The sequence below is a fragment of the Zea mays genome, chromosome 5, assembly GCF_902167145.1.
Source record: "Zea mays cultivar B73 chromosome 5, Zm-B73-REFERENCE-NAM-5.0, whole genome shotgun sequence".
In the NCBI taxonomy this organism is placed as follows: domain Eukaryota; kingdom Viridiplantae; phylum Streptophyta; class Magnoliopsida; order Poales; family Poaceae; genus Zea; species Zea mays.
The window spans coordinates 91208654-91226714 of record NC_050100.1 but is presented as its reverse complement, the minus strand read 5'-3'; the positions used below and the strand labels follow the sequence as shown (position 1 = coordinate 91226714).

General features: G+C 52.4%; 1 protein-coding gene across 1 annotated transcript; it reads left to right on the top strand.

Moving 5' to 3' along the window:
- The first annotated feature begins 1571 nt into the window (after positions 1-1571).
- On the top strand, positions 1572-6151 carry LOC542166 (4-coumarate--CoA ligase 1). The gene is made up of 6 exons (NM_001111788.2): positions 1572-2383; positions 2804-3157; positions 3254-3452; positions 4927-5140; positions 5298-5400; positions 5606-6151. Exons 1-6 carry the CDS (start codon positions 1703-1705, stop codon positions 5720-5722), a joined length of 1668 nt encoding a protein of 555 aa, NP_001105258.2. The 5' UTR covers positions 1572-1702; the 3' UTR covers positions 5723-6151.
- The last annotated feature ends 11910 nt before the right edge of the window (positions 6152-18061 follow it).

Here is an 18061-nt window from a genome sequence, read left to right as displayed (position 1 = left end):
TATATATTTAAGAACGGAGAGTAGTTAGGAAGCCAATTGACCGTAGGTATTAATTATGACTAGCTAATTTTTAATAAGGTATATTTTAAATCCATCTGTTAGCAGGTAGGTTTAGGGTTTTTTATTTGGCGTTGCTTAGTTTAAAATCCAATAACGAATGGAGTGAGTAGCTGTATAGTTTGTTAGAGGTGTATATGAACAATTAGCTCTTATTAGCACCTCTCCACCGTTGACGAACTAATTTTTAACACATCCACTTGCTAATAGTTAATTAGCTATCTCATTTGAATCCTTAATTATTAGATAGGGCCCTGGAATCTGTGATAACAGCATCATGTGGTCTGGTTGTGTGTACAAATTACATCATTTTGCTTCCCATGGAACTTAAAATGTGTTGATGGGGAATTGGGTGGAGGTACACCACACCAGTACGCCGGAAGGACAGTACATCACCTAAGATTGTCTTCAGTAGGTGACACAAAACTATAGATGATACTGTTTGTAGAGTGGAGCTTGAAATAATGAATGAGATAGATGATTGGATAAGGGATCTGCCGGAGATAAAGACATGTTCGATTGCGGGCGTATTGGAGGGGATTAAATCCCTCCCTATTCAAAAGGGATTTTAATCCCCTCCAATTCCCTCAATTCACCCCTAACCGAACAAGGCCTAAACAGGGAATTGACAATGTGCAAATGAACCGATATAGTACTACTAGTCAAACCCTATGGAAAGACAAAGCTTCGGGGTGTTTGGTTTCTAGAGACTAATTTTTAGCCCCTAAATTATCAAACACAGTGACTAAAAGAGGAATTATCTTTATTTTAGTTCACGTGTTTAACAATTTCAGGATAAAAAGGATGGACTAAAAGTTAGTCCCTAGAAACCAAACATCATTTGCATATGTTACATTAGGCTCTAGAAATGCAGAATGCTAAGGTGGCATTTGATTCGTTGAAATGGAACACAAACCGTTTACATGAGGTAATGGATATCAATATTTTGTTTGGTTGAGCTCTTTATAATAGTATTAGGTACTACTATCTAATCCAATTATAATTAGTAACTACTATTGCCGTTAAGAGCTTTCATTACCATTTCCTTAGCAACATATGAACTAAACAACACCTAATAGTCTCCAGTTCCACAACCGTTGTCCTGGACACATTCAGACACTCACTGTCACCAACCGCAGCCACGGAAACGCAGGCAGCGGGATGGCAGGCTGGCAGCTCTGATCAGTGCTCAGCTCAGCTCGATGGGGAGGAGGAATGGAAGACGTGCCACCACACAGCCGCTGATATTGGGGTTGGTAAACGACGTTGACGTGGCGCCCCCGTCCCAGTCAACGAACAACAGCCCCAGCCCAGCCTCTCTCTCCCTCCCTCTCTCACCAACCCCGTACCATAGCTCTCCTACCCCACCTCCCCCTCTTGGCCACTTCCAGCCGGGCCCCATCAGTCATCACCTCGAGGCCCCACTCACCAACTCCCCAACTCCCTGTCCTCCCCTGCTCGTATATAACTCGGCACCAGCCGGTCCTCTGCCCTCCAGGAGATCAGAGCCCCGGCGAGGTCGCACCGCACCAGCCATCGTCTCCTTCCTTCCTTCCTATACTACCATCCAACCAGCTGCCCAGCGCAACGTTACCTGCCCGACATCCGACAAGCCAGTCCATCCGGCAGCGAGCAAAGGTCTGAGATGGGTTCCGTAGACGCGGCGATCGCGGTGCCGGTGCCGGCGGCGGAGGAGAAGGCGGTGGAGGAGAAGGCGGTGGTGTTCCGGTCCAAGCTCCCCGACATCGAGATCGACAGCAGCATGGCGCTGCACACCTACTGCTTCGGGAAGATGGGTGAGGTGGCGGAGCGGGCGTGCCTGGTCGACGGGCTGACGGGCGCGTCGTACACGTACGCGGAGGTGGAGTCCCTGTCCCGGCGCGCCGCGTCGGGGCTGCGCGCCATGGGGGTGGGCAAGGGCGACGTGGTGATGAGCCTGCTCCGCAACTGCCCCGAGTTCGCCTTCACCTTCCTGGGCGCCGCCCGCCTGGGCGCCGCCACCACCACGGCCAACCCGTTCTACACCCCGCACGAGGTGCACCGCCAGGCGGAGGCGGCCGGCGCCCGGCTCATCGTGACCGAGGCCTGCGCCGTGGAGAAGGTGCGGGAGTTCGCGGCGGAGCGGGGCATCCCCGTGGTCACCGTCGACGGGCGCTTCGACGGCTGCGTGGAGTTCGCCGAGCTGATCGCGGCCGAGGAGCTGGAGGCCGACGCCGACATCCACCCCGACGACGTCGTCGCGCTGCCCTACTCCTCCGGCACCACCGGGCTGCCCAAGGGCGTCATGCTCACCCACCGCAGCCTCATCACCAGCGTCGCGCAGCAGGTACGTACCGTGGCCGGTGCTACTCCTTCCTCTCGCTATCGCTGCCGCCTTGGTCGCCGTCGCCGTCGCCGCCGCCGTGGCCACGGTGACATCACATCCCCATCCCCGATCCCTCTCCATGTGGGGACAAGCTGGTTGGCCCCACCTTTGCCGAGGAACATTCGTTCCAGCGTTGCGGGCTCATAAATAATGGCGTGCACTGCATTCACCCGGCGCTGGGTGCGCTGAGGCCGCAGCTTCCTCGATTTGTTCGGATGCGGCTGGTCCACCTCACCCACTGTCTCCACCGAACAAGTAGTAGTAGTCAACCGGACAGCCGCTTCGAGATTCGTGCCGAGACGATGCCTGTCCTTCGCATTCGAACTGTGTGTTGATACATGCTGAAACTGTGGGAGTGTCTGGCTGCTGATGAATATGAAGGTTGATGGCGAGAACCCGAACCTGTACTTCCGCAAGGACGACGTGGTGCTGTGCCTGCTGCCGCTGTTCCACATCTACTCGCTGAACTCGGTGCTGCTGGCCGGCCTGCGCGCGGGCTCCACCATCGTGATCATGCGCAAGTTCGACCTGGGCGCGCTGGTGGACCTGGTGCGCAGGTACGTGATCACCATCGCGCCCTTCGTGCCGCCCATCGTGGTGGAGATCGCCAAGAGCCCCCGCGTGACCGCCGGCGACCTCGCGTCCATCCGCATGGTCATGTCCGGCGCCGCGCCCATGGGCAAGGAGCTCCAGGACGCCTTCATGGCCAAGATTCCCAATGCCGTGCTCGGGCAGGTACGTCCGTCGTCGTCGTCCGAAGCTTTTTCGGTTTTCCTGATGACACGCGTTCCATTCCGTTCCCATTCCGACCAATGCAATGCAATGCAACAGGGGTACGGGATGACGGAGGCAGGCCCCGTGCTGGCGATGTGCCTGGCCTTCGCCAAGGAGCCGTACCCGGTCAAGTCCGGGTCGTGCGGCACCGTGGTGCGGAACGCGGAGCTGAAGATCGTCGACCCCGACACCGGCGCCGCCCTCGGCCGGAACCAGCCCGGCGAGATCTGCATCCGCGGGGAGCAGATCATGAAAGGTGCGCCGCACACCGCCCCAGCCGTTGACTTGTCATCTCATTTCTTTGCAGTTGCAGCTGTAGGCTGTATAGCGCTCGTGTTCGCAAAATATGGCCATCTATCCTTCGAATTCGAAGCATCACTTTCACATGCCATTAGCGCCACCAGCCAACCAAGCTGCGGGCACGCCACGCCTCTGACGCCGTCCTGGCGCTTGAGGCGACCTCGGCGCACTGCCACGTGGGCCAATGTGGTGCTCGTGCGCGCGTGCACCGCCACGCGGGGCCCCGCGTGGCTTGGGTACAGGTTGGTGACATGGACAAAATTTCCTGTTGGTCCGAGTACTTTGGCTGCAAAGAATCCGTTTGGTCCCTGCGGTTAGGGCCACGCAGCGACACACAGTCGCCTGATCGAACGCCTTTTTCCAAACCGACAGACAGTGAAATGGTGATTTGTCGTTTTCGCCATCGTCAATACGAGGGACCATCGGCATCGTCTGCAAAATCAAGAACGGCGAGCTAGAAAACTCGTGGCGTGCTCGGTCGTGTTAGCGCCAGTTTATTCGTAGCTGGAGACTTTGCAGGAGGGATCTGTTAGTGGCGGCCTGGCCTGGTCCAAGTTCCACCATGGTTAGCTGGACAGAGGAATCCATTCCCCGCACGCCACACGTTTCGCGTTCTCTGCTCCGCAGCCGCCAGCCGCGCGTGGTAGTTGGCCATTCGGGCGACCATGGCACTCCCTCTTTTTTTATTGGCAAAAACAAAAAAGAGTCATGTGGCCACCACGCCGCATGATTGAGTGGTACTGCTAGCTAGCAGGGAAGTCAAAAGTTTTGGTGAAGAAAGATGGACGCTCGTGGCCATGGCGGCGGGTTATGAACGTTCACGTCCATCGCCTCGCCTGTGCCAGGACCAGCCAGAGAGCTTGCTTCCCCGGTAGACTTCCAACGGCAGTTGGTTAGGTTTTTAGGTCCACCTAACACGAGTAGAGTAGCTGGCACTACCTGGCGTGGGAGCGCGAGGGCAGAGTCGGTGTCGCTGCAGAGTCATGATCATTTCCGTCCGTCGTGCTCCCGTCCGACGACATAGCAACCACGAAAGCGAGGACCTGAAACTGAAACGCTAGCAGATGTTCGGTGCACCGTCGCCGTGACCGAGACAGCAATGGAAGTCCTCCATTTGGGCGAGCCAAGGAAAATTCATTGCCCCCCTTTTTTTTTCTCTCTCTCTCAATCGTATCGTTGAAGCGTATGTCTGCCTGGATAAACCTGACCAAACCAAACCAAACCAAACTCGATCTTTGGTGGCATCTAGCTGCGCAGGGTGCTTTCGGCGACGCCTCCTTGCTTTGCTCTCTTTATTTTTAAAACAAAATTAAATTTCGCCATGACAAATTCCGTCGTCCCGCCATCATCACTGAGTTTGCTGTATTGGTCAGAGGTGCAAACTAACTCCATCGATGCCGCGGATTAATGAACCGGCCGTCTTTCTGCAGGTTACCTGAACGACCCCGAGTCGACGAAGAACACCATCGACAAGGACGGCTGGCTGCACACCGGAGACATCGGCTACGTGGACGACGACGACGAGATCTTCATCGTCGACAGGCTCAAGGAGATCATCAAGTACAAGGGCTTCCAGGTGCCGCCGGCGGAGCTGGAGGCGCTCCTCATCACGCACCCGGAGATCAAGGACGCCGCCGTCGTATCGTAAGCTGCTCACCGATAATACCTTTCAGATGGTTTAAGTTCCAAAAAAAAAAAATAACTTCAGAATTCAGATGGAGCCACAACGCAACCTGCTGCGCTGCCAGCTTCTTTTAAGTAAACTCTGAACTAATCTCGTTCGTCTCTCTCTCCCCCACAGAATGAACGATGACCTTGCTGGTGAAATCCCGGTCGCCTTCATCGTGCGGACCGAAGGTTCTCAAGTCACCGAGGATGAGATCAAGCAATTCGTCGCCAAGGAGGTAAAAGCAATCCCCACGTTGCTTATGTTTCCACAAAAACAAGTGTTATTTCTTAGATTCAAAGGCCTCCGTCCACAGGGCTGCAACACAAAAGGAACCACAAACTAAGAACTTTTTATGCACTAATTAAGAAGAAGTTTGTGCAAATTAAGAGCTGCGCGCATGCATGGGTCTCGAGACTGAAATCACATATATAATGCTGCAGGTGGTTTTCTACAAGAAGATCCACAAGGTCTTCTTCACCGAATCCATCCCCAAGAACCCGTCGGGCAAGATCCTGAGGAAGGACTTGAGAGCCAGGCTCGCCGCCGGTGTTCACTGAGGCCCGTATGCAGCTTCTTCTCGGACGGCCACCACGCTGCTGCGAAAAAAAAGGCGATGTAATGGCGGTAACACTACTATTCATGAACTGGCAACAGAAGGGACACGTATTCCTGTGGAACACATGTTGCCAGAAAGAGGTTTTAGTTTGTCTGTTTGTTGGCCCTGTGTGTAATGTTCATAAACGATATAGACGTCGTCTCTATGTTGTTTTTGACCCAAAGAACAAGCCTGATTACGGCAATACAGCTACGGAGTACCGTGTTTCATATGCCTAGATGTTTGTCATAAGTTATTATAGCCGGAGATGGCGATGGGCCTCGATCTCTCCTTCACTAGGACTAGTTTGGCAACGAGGAGAGAAAAATCCCTTGAAAATTAATCTAGGAGGGGATTTTAGATGCCACCTTATTTCCCCCCTCTTCGGTGTACTTCTCTGACATTGTTTGAGAAGCAATGGGCTAAATACCTCTGTTGAGCAAAAATACATAAAAAAATCAGGAAAAATAAAAAATATATAAGAAATATTTAGAAAACTCACAAACAATAAAACATCACTAAAGATCCAAAAATATGAAGCACCTATGATTCACGCAAAGTTTAGGGTTTTGAATACCATCTAATATCAAACGAAGCTAATCCATCATCACATCACATAGTATCATCATCTCCATTCACACGTACAGGTAGACAATATAATATAAAAATGGAGTATTAGGAAGTTTGGCAGTAGAATAAGACATCTAAAATATGCACGCCACATGCCAACTTAATGCGTTTTAGTTTCATGCCAGCTTCCTTCTCCATGTCCACTTCATGTGTTGCTTCCACTTAACACACTGCAAGTAACACCAATTGGCACACATTTTAGTTTATATGGTTACACAATTATATAGTTACTTTTTTGTTATCACTACACCAAAAATATAAACTCCCTACGATTTCTTAACTTCCTACAACTTTTATAACAAACCGTAGGAAATTACCAACTTTCGAGAGACTACTGGTAGCTCTAGCAAATAACTATAACTTCCTACGGTTTGTTATAAAAGCTATAGGAAGTTAGCTTTCAACTGTTGACTAACGCGTGCGGTCAAACGAGCCGCTAACTTCCTACAACCTCCTCTAGTAAGTTAGCCGCCCCTACCAACTTCCTACGACATCCTCTAGGAAGTTAGCTGCCTCTACTAACTTCGGACTGTTCGAAGGAGAAGCGAGCACCGTCCGAGACCAAGCGCGGACCGTCCGACCTCAGGCGCGGACCGTCCGATCGTTGAAAACCAGAAAAACCCAAAGGTGACAGATTCGATAAAATGCATTTTTAGCGTCCTCGCGGACCGTCCGGGGTGCACGGTTGGACCGTCTGCGACTACTTTATCTGACATCTGATGACACATTAAATGCAATATAACCGTTGATATAGCCATTACTACTGACCGTTGCGATTTTAGTCGTTGGTGACCAGGAGCTCGGACCGTCCGCGGTCGGCAGAATTAGAGCAACGACTAGGAAGTGGTTGGAGGCTATAAATACAACCCCAACCACCTCCATTCTCATCATCCAAACACTCCACTCATACACATTCAATACAAGAGCTAGCAATCCATTTCAAGACACATTCAAATCTTCCAATCTCTCCAAGTTCCACAATTGAGACAAGTTATCTTTAGTGATTAGTGACTTGAGAGAGTGTGATCCGTGTTTCAATTGTTGCTCTTGTTGCTTGGTTTTCTAAATCGTGCTTTCTTCATCTCTCTCTAAACTCTCTAAGTGTTTTGTAAAGTTTGCAAGAGACACCTAATTGTGTGGTGATCCTTGCGGGGTCTTAGTGACCTGTGTAATTAAGAAGAAGCACTTGACCGGTCTAGGTGACCGATTAAGAGAGAGAAAGGGTTGAAATAGACCCGACCTTTGTGGCCTCAACGGGGAGTAGGTTCTTTGGAACCGAACCTCAGGAAACAAATCATTGTGTTCACTTGTGTTGATCATTCACCATTTGATTTGTTTCTCACCTCTCCTCTCTCTCTAAAGTTCTCTTGCTCACATTGTTTTGAGTTTGCTCCCAAAGTTATCCGCATTGATTGAGCAACTCATAGCAAGAGGAACTATCTTCTGCACTCCGAATTATTTCTAACACTAACCTCGGGTATAGTGCATGTTCAAAGTTTATAATTTTCAGGTTTCGCCTATTCACCCCCCTCTAGGCGACTTTTAATTGGTATCAGATCCCGGTGCTTCATTAGAGTTTAACAACTCGAAGTGATGTCGGGAGAACACGCCAAGAGGGAAATGGTGGCCAGGGAAAAGCCCGGATCTTTGGGAAATAAGAACGAAGAAAGGGCTCCATCAAAGGAGGTCGACGACAAGCAAAAAGAGCACAAGGAGTAATCCACTGGCTCCATCAAGTCACATAGGAAGGGTGACAAGAAGAAAAATAATACGAAGAAGGTGGTCTACTACGAGACCGATTCTTCCTCACCTTCCACCTCCGGCACCGAGTCCACATCTTCGAAGCGCCAAGAGCGTAAAAAGTATAGTAAGATGCCTCTTCACTATCCTCGCATTCCTAAACGCGCTCCTCTACTTTCCGTACCCTTAGGCAAACCACCATATTTTGATGGTGAAGATTATTGTATGTGGAGTGATAAAATGAGGCACCATCTAACCTCACTCCACGAAAGTATATGAGATATTGTTGAGTCTCGAGCGGAGGCACCACAAGTGGGCGACGAGAACTACAACTCCGATGAGGCCACCCAAATAAGACACTTCAATTCCCAAGCTACCTCTATACTCCTCGCTTCCTTGTGTCGAGAGGAGTATAACAAGGTGCAAGGGTTGAAGAGTGCCAAAACAATTTGGGACGTCCTCAAGACGGCGCATGAAGGGGACAAGGTGACCAAAATCACCAAGCGCAAAATGATCGAGGGAGAACTCGATCTATTCGTCCTCAACAAAGGAGAGGAGCCACAAGCAATGTACAACCGGCTCAAGACAATGGCCAACCAAGTCCGCAACCTCGGGAGCACCATGTGGGATGACCATGAAATGGTGAAGGTTATTCTAAGATCTCTTGTTTTACGTAATCCCACTCAAGTTCAATTAATTCGTGGAGATCCTAGATATAAATAGATGTCTCTCGAGGAGGTCATTGGAAAATTTGTGAGCTTTGAACTTATGATCAAAGACTCCAAATATATTGTCAACTTGGAGCAAGGCGCCACGTCCACACCCGAGGTGCAACCTGTTGCATTCAAAGCAACGGAAGAAAAGAAGGAAGAGTCTACACCAACAAGTAGACTCCCAATCAATGCCTACAAGCTTGACAACGAGGAGATGACTCTTATCATCAAGAGCTTTTGACAAATCCTCAAATAAAGGAAGGGAAAGGACTATAAACCCCGCTCCAAGAGGGTTTGCTACAGGTGTGGTAAGTCTAGTCACTTTATAGCTAAATGTCCATATACAAGTGACAGTGACAGGGACGACGACAAGAAAGGGAAGAATAAGATGGAAAAGAAAAGATATTACAACAATAAGAAGGATGGCAAGGCGCACATGGGATGGGAATGGGACTCCGACGAGAGCTCCACCGATTTTGCCTCTAACGAGGACGCCGCCAACATCGCCATCAACAAAGGCCTTCTCTTCCCCAACATCGGCCACAAATGCTTGATGGCTAAGGATAGTGAAAGGGAAATGTGCCCTTGGGCTATTTCTATATTATTTTGGTGATTAGATGCACAACACACTATGTGTGAACTAACATAATATTGAGCAAAGGAATATCTAGATGGATCAAGTGTGAAGGTAAGTTCTAGACACTTAGTCAATTGTTTTATGTGCTAAACATGCTTGTCTAAGTGCCAGGAACTCAATTAAGTAAAGTCCAAAGGGAGCAAAAGGAGTTCAGCTGAAACAACCAATGGAGCACCAGTTGCGGGTGCACCGGACAGTGTCCGGTGCACAGGCTGGCTCAGCGACGAACTCTTAGCTCTCAGGAATCACCGAGGACGCCGTGGCTAAAATTCACCGGACTGTCCGATGAGCCAACAACGTCCGCACCAATGGTCGGCAGCGCAATCGGCGCGCAATCAATGGGCGACGCGTGGCTAGAGCCAACGCGTGTGCACCGAACAGTATTCGGTGTGCCAAGTGGACCGAGGGTTCAACGGTCGGCTTCACCAAACAAGGAATGAAATCGTGCACTGTTCATGTCCGGTGGTGCACCGGACTGTCCGGTGCGCCAACGAACAGAAGGCAAGAATTGCCTACCAAATGGAGATCCAACGGCTCCTAGATGCCTTGGAGCTATAAAAGGGACCCCTAGGTGCATGGAGCAGAACACCAAGCCTCCATTGAACATCCTAAGACGCCTAGACTCCACAAGCACACATTCGGATCATTGTGACTGAGATTTGAGCACTTGTTGAGTTGTAAACTCGTTGCGCTGTGTTTGTGTGCTCCTTTCTTGACTTGTGTGCATGTCGTTGTTGCGACTCTAGCGTTTGCATGTGTTTCTTTCCCTCCCTTACTCTTGTGGTTTTCATTGTGATCAATATTGTAAGGGTGAGAGACTCCAACTTGTGGAGATTCCTCACAAAGGAAACATCTGCTAAGGAAGAAAACTATGGTATTCAAGTGGATCATTGGATCGCTTGAAAGGAGTTGAGTGCAACCCTCGTCCATTGGGATACCATAACGTGGAAGTAGGCAAGTGTTCTACTTGGCTGAACCATAGCTTAAAAATTGTTGTGTCACCTGTTGCTATTCGTGTGCGATTCTCTCTGCTTCTTGATAATTGCTATAAGTTTAAATACTCACCTTGTGAAGAGCAATTAAGTGAAGAAGTCATCTCTTTCTCTCCAGACATATCACCTTGGTTTTGATTCCACTAACATTTCATAAACCAAGTTTTGTGCCATTTAGTGTTGATTTTTATAGGATCACCTATTCACCCCCTCTAGGTGCGCTCAATTGGTATCAGAGCCATACTCTTCATTTAGGGACTAACCGCCCGAAGAGATGGATCCTATAGGTAAGGGATGGTGATCAACGATAAGGAGAAGGAGACCCTCTATGTCGATGAGCCAAAAGGCGACAAGCCCACTGACTCAGGCTCAAGTCACAAGAAGAGGGATGGGAAGAAGAAGAGGCACATAAACAAGATCATCTACTACGATAGCGACGCCTCCTCCTCTTCACCAAGGGATGACGACGACGAAGACTCTTCATCGAAAAAGAAAACGGTCAATAAAAACTATTATTTTGATTATTCTCGCATCCCTTATAATTCGAATGTACATTTACTATCTATTCCACTTGGAAAACCCCCACACTTTGATGGAGAGGACTATTCATTTTGGAGTCATAAAATGCGCTGTCACTTATTTTCTCTCCATCCTAGTATTTGGGAAATTGTTGAAAATAGAATGCATTTTGATAGCATTGACAATCCTGTATTTATTAATGAGAAAATACATAAAAATGCCCAAGCTACTACTGTTTTGCTAGCATCTCTATGCAGGGATGAATACAACAAAGTGAGCGACTTGGACAATGCCAAGCAAATATGGGATACCCTCAAGATCTCTCATGAGGGTAATGATGCCACCATGATTACCAAGATGGAACTGGTGAAAGACGAGCTAGGGAGGTTCGCCATGACAAGGGGAGAGGAGCCAACTCAAACTTACAATAGGCTCAAGACCCTGGTCAATAAGATTCGAAGTTATGGGAGTACAAGATGGACGGATCATGACGTCGTCCGACTCATGCTAAGGTCTTTTACCATTATTGATCCTCATCTTGTGAATCTTATCCATGAGAATCCCAGGTACACCAAGATGACGCCCGAGGAAATTTTCGGAAAATTTGTAAGCGGACACATGATGGTGAAGGAAGCAAGATACGTGGACGATGCTGCAAACAGACCGCTTTCTCTCTACGAGCCGCAACCCGTTGCTCTCAAAGCAACAAGTAGCAAGGAGGCGCTACCTGGTAAGGTAGCACAAGTGGAGGCTACCGGACTCAACGAGGACGAAATGGTTCTTATAATCAAGCGCTTCAAGACTGCTTTAAAGGGACGCGAGGAATATCCCAACAAGAGCAAGTCCAAGGGAAAGCGCTCCTGCTTCAAGTGTGGTAAGTCTGGTCATTTTATAGCATAATGTCCCGATAATGACAATGATCAGGCATAAGAAAAGAAAGGGAAGAAGGAAAGGAAGAAGAACTATAGGAAGGCAAAGGGCGAGGCACACATTGGAAAAGAATGGGACTCCGACTGTTCTTCATCGGACTCCGACGATGAAGGACTAGCTGCCTCAGCCTTCAACAAGTCCTTCATCTTCCCCAACAAATGCCACACGTGCCTTATGGCTAAGGAGAAGAAGGTACGTGCACAAGATACACCTAAGTACATTTCTTCTAGTGATGAGGAATCTTCTGACGATGAAGTAGATTATAGTGATCTTTTTAAAGGCTTAGATAGATCTAAGGTGGATAAAATAAATGAATTGATTGATGCTCTTAATGAAAAATATAGGCTTCTAGAAAAGCAAGAAGATATTCTTTATGAGGAACATGATAAATTCATTAATGTTAAAAAATCTCTTGCTCTAGAAATTAAGAAAAATGAACTATTAACTTCTGAGTTGTCTGCTTGTAATGACTCTATCTCTAACTTAAGAATTTAAATGTTGATTTAAATGCTAAGTTAGAAGAAGTAAATTTTGCTAGTTCATTTGTAGAGCATGTTGTTATCTGCAATAGGTGCAAAGATTTTAACATTGATGCTTGTAATGAACATGCCTCTACTATTCTTAAGCTAAATAATGATGTTGCAAGTCTTAATGCTCAACTTAAGACTTGCAAGGATAATTATGAGAAACTAAAATTTGCTAGGATGCCTACACCATTGGTAGACACCCCTCTATTAAGGATGGACTTGGTTTCCAAATGAAGACCAAGAACTTAACAAGTCAAAGGACTTCCAATCTCAACAAGGAGAAAGGGAAGGCTCCTATGGCTAGTAGCTCTTATTCTTCACATGACCAAAAGAACCATGCTTATCTTTATGCTCATGTCAAGAATATTTCCAGTGTTGCTCATCATGATAGGTGTTATAATCATGTTGTTTCTCTTGTATGTCATGATGCTGCATTTAGTTCTCATGCCATGTTTGCATCTAGCTCTTCATATGCTCATAGTAGGAATAGACCCAGGCACCATCATGTTGCTTCTCATGTGCCTAGGAAGACATTAACTGGACCAACTACTCTTTATCAAACATGTAATGCTTCATTTGTAGTGTTATGCAAAGATGATAAAGTAGTTGCTAGAAGGTTGGGATCTAAGTGCAAGAGAGACAAAACTTGTATTTGGGTTCCAAAGTCTGTTGTGACTAACCTTGTAGGACCCAACAAGAGTTGGGTACCTAAAACCCAAGCTTAATTACCTTGCAGGTTTATGCATCCGGGGGCTCAAGCTAGATTATTGATAGCGGATGCACAAACCACATGACGGGGGAGAAGAAAATGTTCACCTCCTACGTCAAGATCAGGGATTCTCAAGACACTATCATCTTTGGAGATGGGAACCAAGGCAAGGTCAAGGGCTTAGGCAAAATATCCATCACAACCGAGCATTCGATTTCAAATGTGTTTCTAGTAGAATCGTCAGATACAATTTTGTCGGGGACCATAATTAGGGGTACCCTCAAGGCTCCTAATTCTCAGCTCGTAACCCCCATCAGCACAAAGCTGCAAAGGCCTGATGGGTGCGATTAAGTCAGGGATCAGTCCATTCGAGGGACTCGATCACGCCTCGCCCGAGCCTAGCCTCGGACAAGGGCAGCCGACCCCGGAGGATCTCCGTCTCGCCCGAGGCCCCCTCCAGCGGCGAATGTGTTCCCGGCTCGCCCGAGGCCCTGTCTTCACCAAGAAGCAACCCCGACCAAATCGCCGCACCGACCGACCAAGTTGCAGGAGCATTTAATGCAAAGGTGGTCCGACACCCTTATCCTGACGCGCGCCCCCCAGCCGGCAGAGCCGAAGTGACCGCCGTCATTTCGCCGCTCCACTGACCGGCCTGACAGAAGGACAGCGCCGCCTGCGCCACTCCGACTGCAGTGCTACTTGACAGAGGGAGACTGACAGGCAGTCAGGCCCGACCAAAGGCGCCATCGGAAGCTCCGCTCCGCCCGACCCAGGGCTTGGACTTGGGCTAAGTCCCGGAAGACGACGAACTCCACCCGACCCAGGGCTCGGACTCGGGCTAAAGTCCTGGAAGACGGCGAACTCCGCTCCGCCCGACCCAGGGCTCGGACTCGGGCTCAGTCCCGGAAGACGGCGAACTCTGCACCGCTCGACCCAGGGCTCGGACTTGGGCTCAGCCCCAGAAGACGACGAACTCCGCTTCGCCCGACCCCAGGGCTCGGACTACGCCCTGACCTCAGCCGACGGTCTCCGCCTCGCCCGACCCGGGGGCTCGGACTCGACCTCGGCCACGGAAGACAGACTCGACCTCGGCTTCGGAGGAGTTTCCACGTCGCCCAACCTAGGGCGCAGATCAGCCACGTCAACAGGAGGCACCATCATCACCCTACCCCGAGCTGACTCAGGCCGCAGGGAACAAGACCGGCGTCCCATCTGGCTCGCTCCGCCAGATAGGCAATGATGGCGCCCCGCATACTCTGTGACGACGGCGGCTCTCAGCCCCCTTACGGAAGCAAGATGACGTCAGCAAGGACTCAACCGCTCCGACAGCTGTCCCTCCGTCAGGCTCCAGCACTCCTCCGACGGCCACGACATCACACCAGCAGGGTGCCAAAATCTCTCCGGCTGCCACGACGACATGTACTTAGGGCGCTAGCTCTCCTCCGCTAGACACGTAGCACTCTGCTATACCCCCCGTTGTACACCTGGATCCTCTCCTTATGCCTATAAAAGGAAGGACCAGGGCCCTCTTAGAGAGGGTTGGCCGCGCGGGGACGAGGACGAGACACGCGCTCGCTTGAGGCCGCTCGCTCCCTCTCCCGCGTGGACGCTTGTAACCCCCTACTGCAAGCGCACCCGACCTGGGCGCGGGACGAACACGAAGGCCGCGGGATTCCCACCTCTCTCACGCCGGTCTCCGGCCGCCTCGCTCTCCCCCCTTCGCGCTCGCCCTCGCGCTCGACCCATCTAAGCTGGGGCACGCGGCGACATTCACTCGTTGGCTCAGGGACCCCCCGGTCTCGGAACACCGACAGTTGGCGCGCCAGGTAGGGGCCTGCTGCGTGTTGACGAACAACTTCCCGTCAAGCTCCAGATGGGCAGTCTCCAACAACCTCTCCAACCCGGGACGGTGCTCCATTTCGGGAGTCTTGAGTTCGTGTCCCTCGACGGCAGCTACGACATGATACTCCTTCCACCGCCGTGCGACAACGACAATGGCAGCCGACAACCCGCCCGCCGGCGGCAGAATCGACGACGTCTTCCCCGCATGGTGGAAGAACAACCTTCGAGCTCACCCCGTCCTCTCCCCCGCCGACGGAGGAGGAGGAGGCGGGGCAACCAAGGCCAAGCAGGAGGCAGTGCCTTGTCGGCTGTCGAGCGAGTCGACGGCCCCAGCGCCCCAACGGGGGGCGCACCGGGCGTCGACCTCGCATTTGAGACGAAGGCGAGCGCCGTCTCCCCGCGACACGCTAATCCCGAGCAAGCGGACGACGCCAGCACGCTCGCGAAAAGCTTGCTGGACGTCACCCTTGTACCTGAGACGACGGCGCAGTCAGTCCCCGACGTGACCTCATCGCCGCCCGTCGACCAAAAGGTACCGATCGATTCTCATCCCACGTCATTTGGATTCAGCCTCAACCCGCCTAGCGACCCCGCTTTGGCGGGCGCTCTCGTAGAGGCGAGTCCAAACCCACTGGGGTTTCGTATGCGGTCACCTTGGGACCGGCTGACGGACGTCTCGACCTACGGGCCCTCCGGGTCCGAGGAAGACGACGAGCCCAGCTTCTGTTGGGATTTCTCTGGACTTGGCAACCCCAATGCCATGCGGGACATCATGACCGCATGTGACTACTGCCTCTCTGACTGTTCCGACGGTAGCCGTAGCCTCGGCGACGAGGACTGCGGCCCAAGTCGCGAATGCTTCCACGTCGATCTAGGGGGTCCCTCCGAAGGCAACCATCTCGGCATGCCGGAGGACGGTGATCCCCCTAGGCCGGTGCCTCGCGTTGACATCCCACGGGAGCTAGCTGTGGTCCCCATTTAGGTGGGGGGCCATGACCCACAGCTCGAGCAAATCCGCGGGGTGCAGGCCAGGCTCGACGAGGGAGCAGGAGCGCTTGAGCCGATCCGCCGGGACGTCGGGCAGGCATGGGCGGGCCAACCCCCGGCCGGAGAAATACGTCATCTACCCCAGGGCTTCCAGCACCGCGTCGCCGATGACGTCAGGGTCAGGCCACCACCCGCATCTAGTGGGGTAGGCCAGAACCTAGCCGCAGCAGCGATGCTTCTCCGCGCAATGCCGGAGCCATCAACCACCGAGGGGCGGCGAATCCAGGGAGAGCTCAAGAATCTCTTGGAAGGCGCCGCGGTCCGACGGGCCGAGAGCTCTACCTCCCGAAGGCAGGGGTACCCCTCGAAACCTCATGCCGCGACTTCCCGATTCATGCGGGAAGCCTCGGTCTACACCGGGCGCGCGCGCAACACCGCGCCTGCGGCCCCGGGTCGCCTCGGCAACGAGCACCATCACCGCGACCGTCGGGCCCACCTCGACGAGAGGGTGCGCCGAGGCTACCACCCCAGGCGTGGGGGACGCTACGACAGCGGGGAGGATCGGAGTCCCTCGCCCGAACCACCCGGTCCGCAGGCCTTCAGCCGGGCCATCCGACGGGCGCCGTTCCCGACCTGGTTCCGACCCCCGACTACTATCACAAAGTACTCGGGGGAGACGAGACCGGAACTGTGGCTCGCGGACTACCGTCTGGCCTGCCAACTGGGTGGAACGGACGATGACAACCTCATCATCCGCAACCTCCCCCTGTTCCTCTCCGACACCGCTCGCGCCTGGTTGGAGCACTTGCCTCCGGGGCAGATCTCCAACTGGGACGACCTAGTCCAAGCTTTCGCCGGCAATTTCCAGGGCACGTACGTGCGCCCCGGAAATTCCTGGGACCTCCGAAGCTGCCGACAGCAGCCGGGAGAGTCTCTCCGGGACTACACCCGGCGATTCTCGAAGCAGCGCACCGAGCTGCCCAACATCACCGACTCGGATGTCATCGGCGTGTTCCTCGCCGGCACCACCTGCCGCGACCTTGGGAGCAAGCTGGGTCGCAAGACCCCCACCAGGGCGAGGGAGCTGATGGACATCGCCACCAAGTTCGCCTCCGGCCAGGAGGCGGTCGAGGCTATCTTCCGGAAGGACAAGCAGCCCCAGGGCCGCCCTTCGGAAGATACTCCCGAGGCGTCAACTCAGCGCGGCACCAAGAAGAAGGGCAAGAAGAAGTCGCAAGCGAAACGCGACGCCGCCGACGCGGACCTTGTCGCCGCCGCCGAGTACAAGAACCCTCGGAAGCCCCCCGGAGGTGTCAACCTCTTCGACAAGATGCTCAAGGAGCCGTGCCCCTATCACCAGTGGCCCGTCAAGCACACCCTTGAGGAGTGCGTCATGCTTCGGCGCCACTTCCACAGGGCCGGGCCGCCCGCGGAGGGTGGCAGGGCCCACAACGACGACAAGAAGGAAGATCACCAGGCAGGAGAGTTCCCCGAGGTCCACGACTGCTTCATGATCTACGGTGGGCAAGCGGCGAATGCCTCGGCTCGGCATCGCAAGCAAGAGCGCCGGGAGGTCTGCTCGGTGAAGGTGGCAGCGCCAGTCTATCTAGACTGGTCCGACAAGCCCATCACCTTCGACCGAGACGATCACCCCGACCATGTGCTGAGCCCGGGGAAATACCCGCTCGTCGTCGACCCCGTCATCGGCGACGTCAGGCTCACCAAGGTCCTCATGGACGGAGGCAGCAGCCTCAACATCATCTACGCCGAGACCCTCGGGCTCCTGCGTGTCGATCTGTCCTCCGTCCGAGCAGGCGCTGCGCCCTTCCATGGGATCATTCCCGGGAAGCGCGTCCAGCCCCTCGGACAACTCGACCTTCCCGTCTGCTTCGAAACACCCTCCAACTTCCGAAGGGAGACCCTGACGTTCGAGGTGGTTGGGTTCCGAGGAACCTACCACGCGGTACTGGGGAGGCCATGCTACGCGAAGTTCATGGCCGTCCCCAACTACACCTACCTGAAGCTCAAGATGCCGGGCCCCAACGGGGTCATCATCGTCGGCCCCACATACAAAC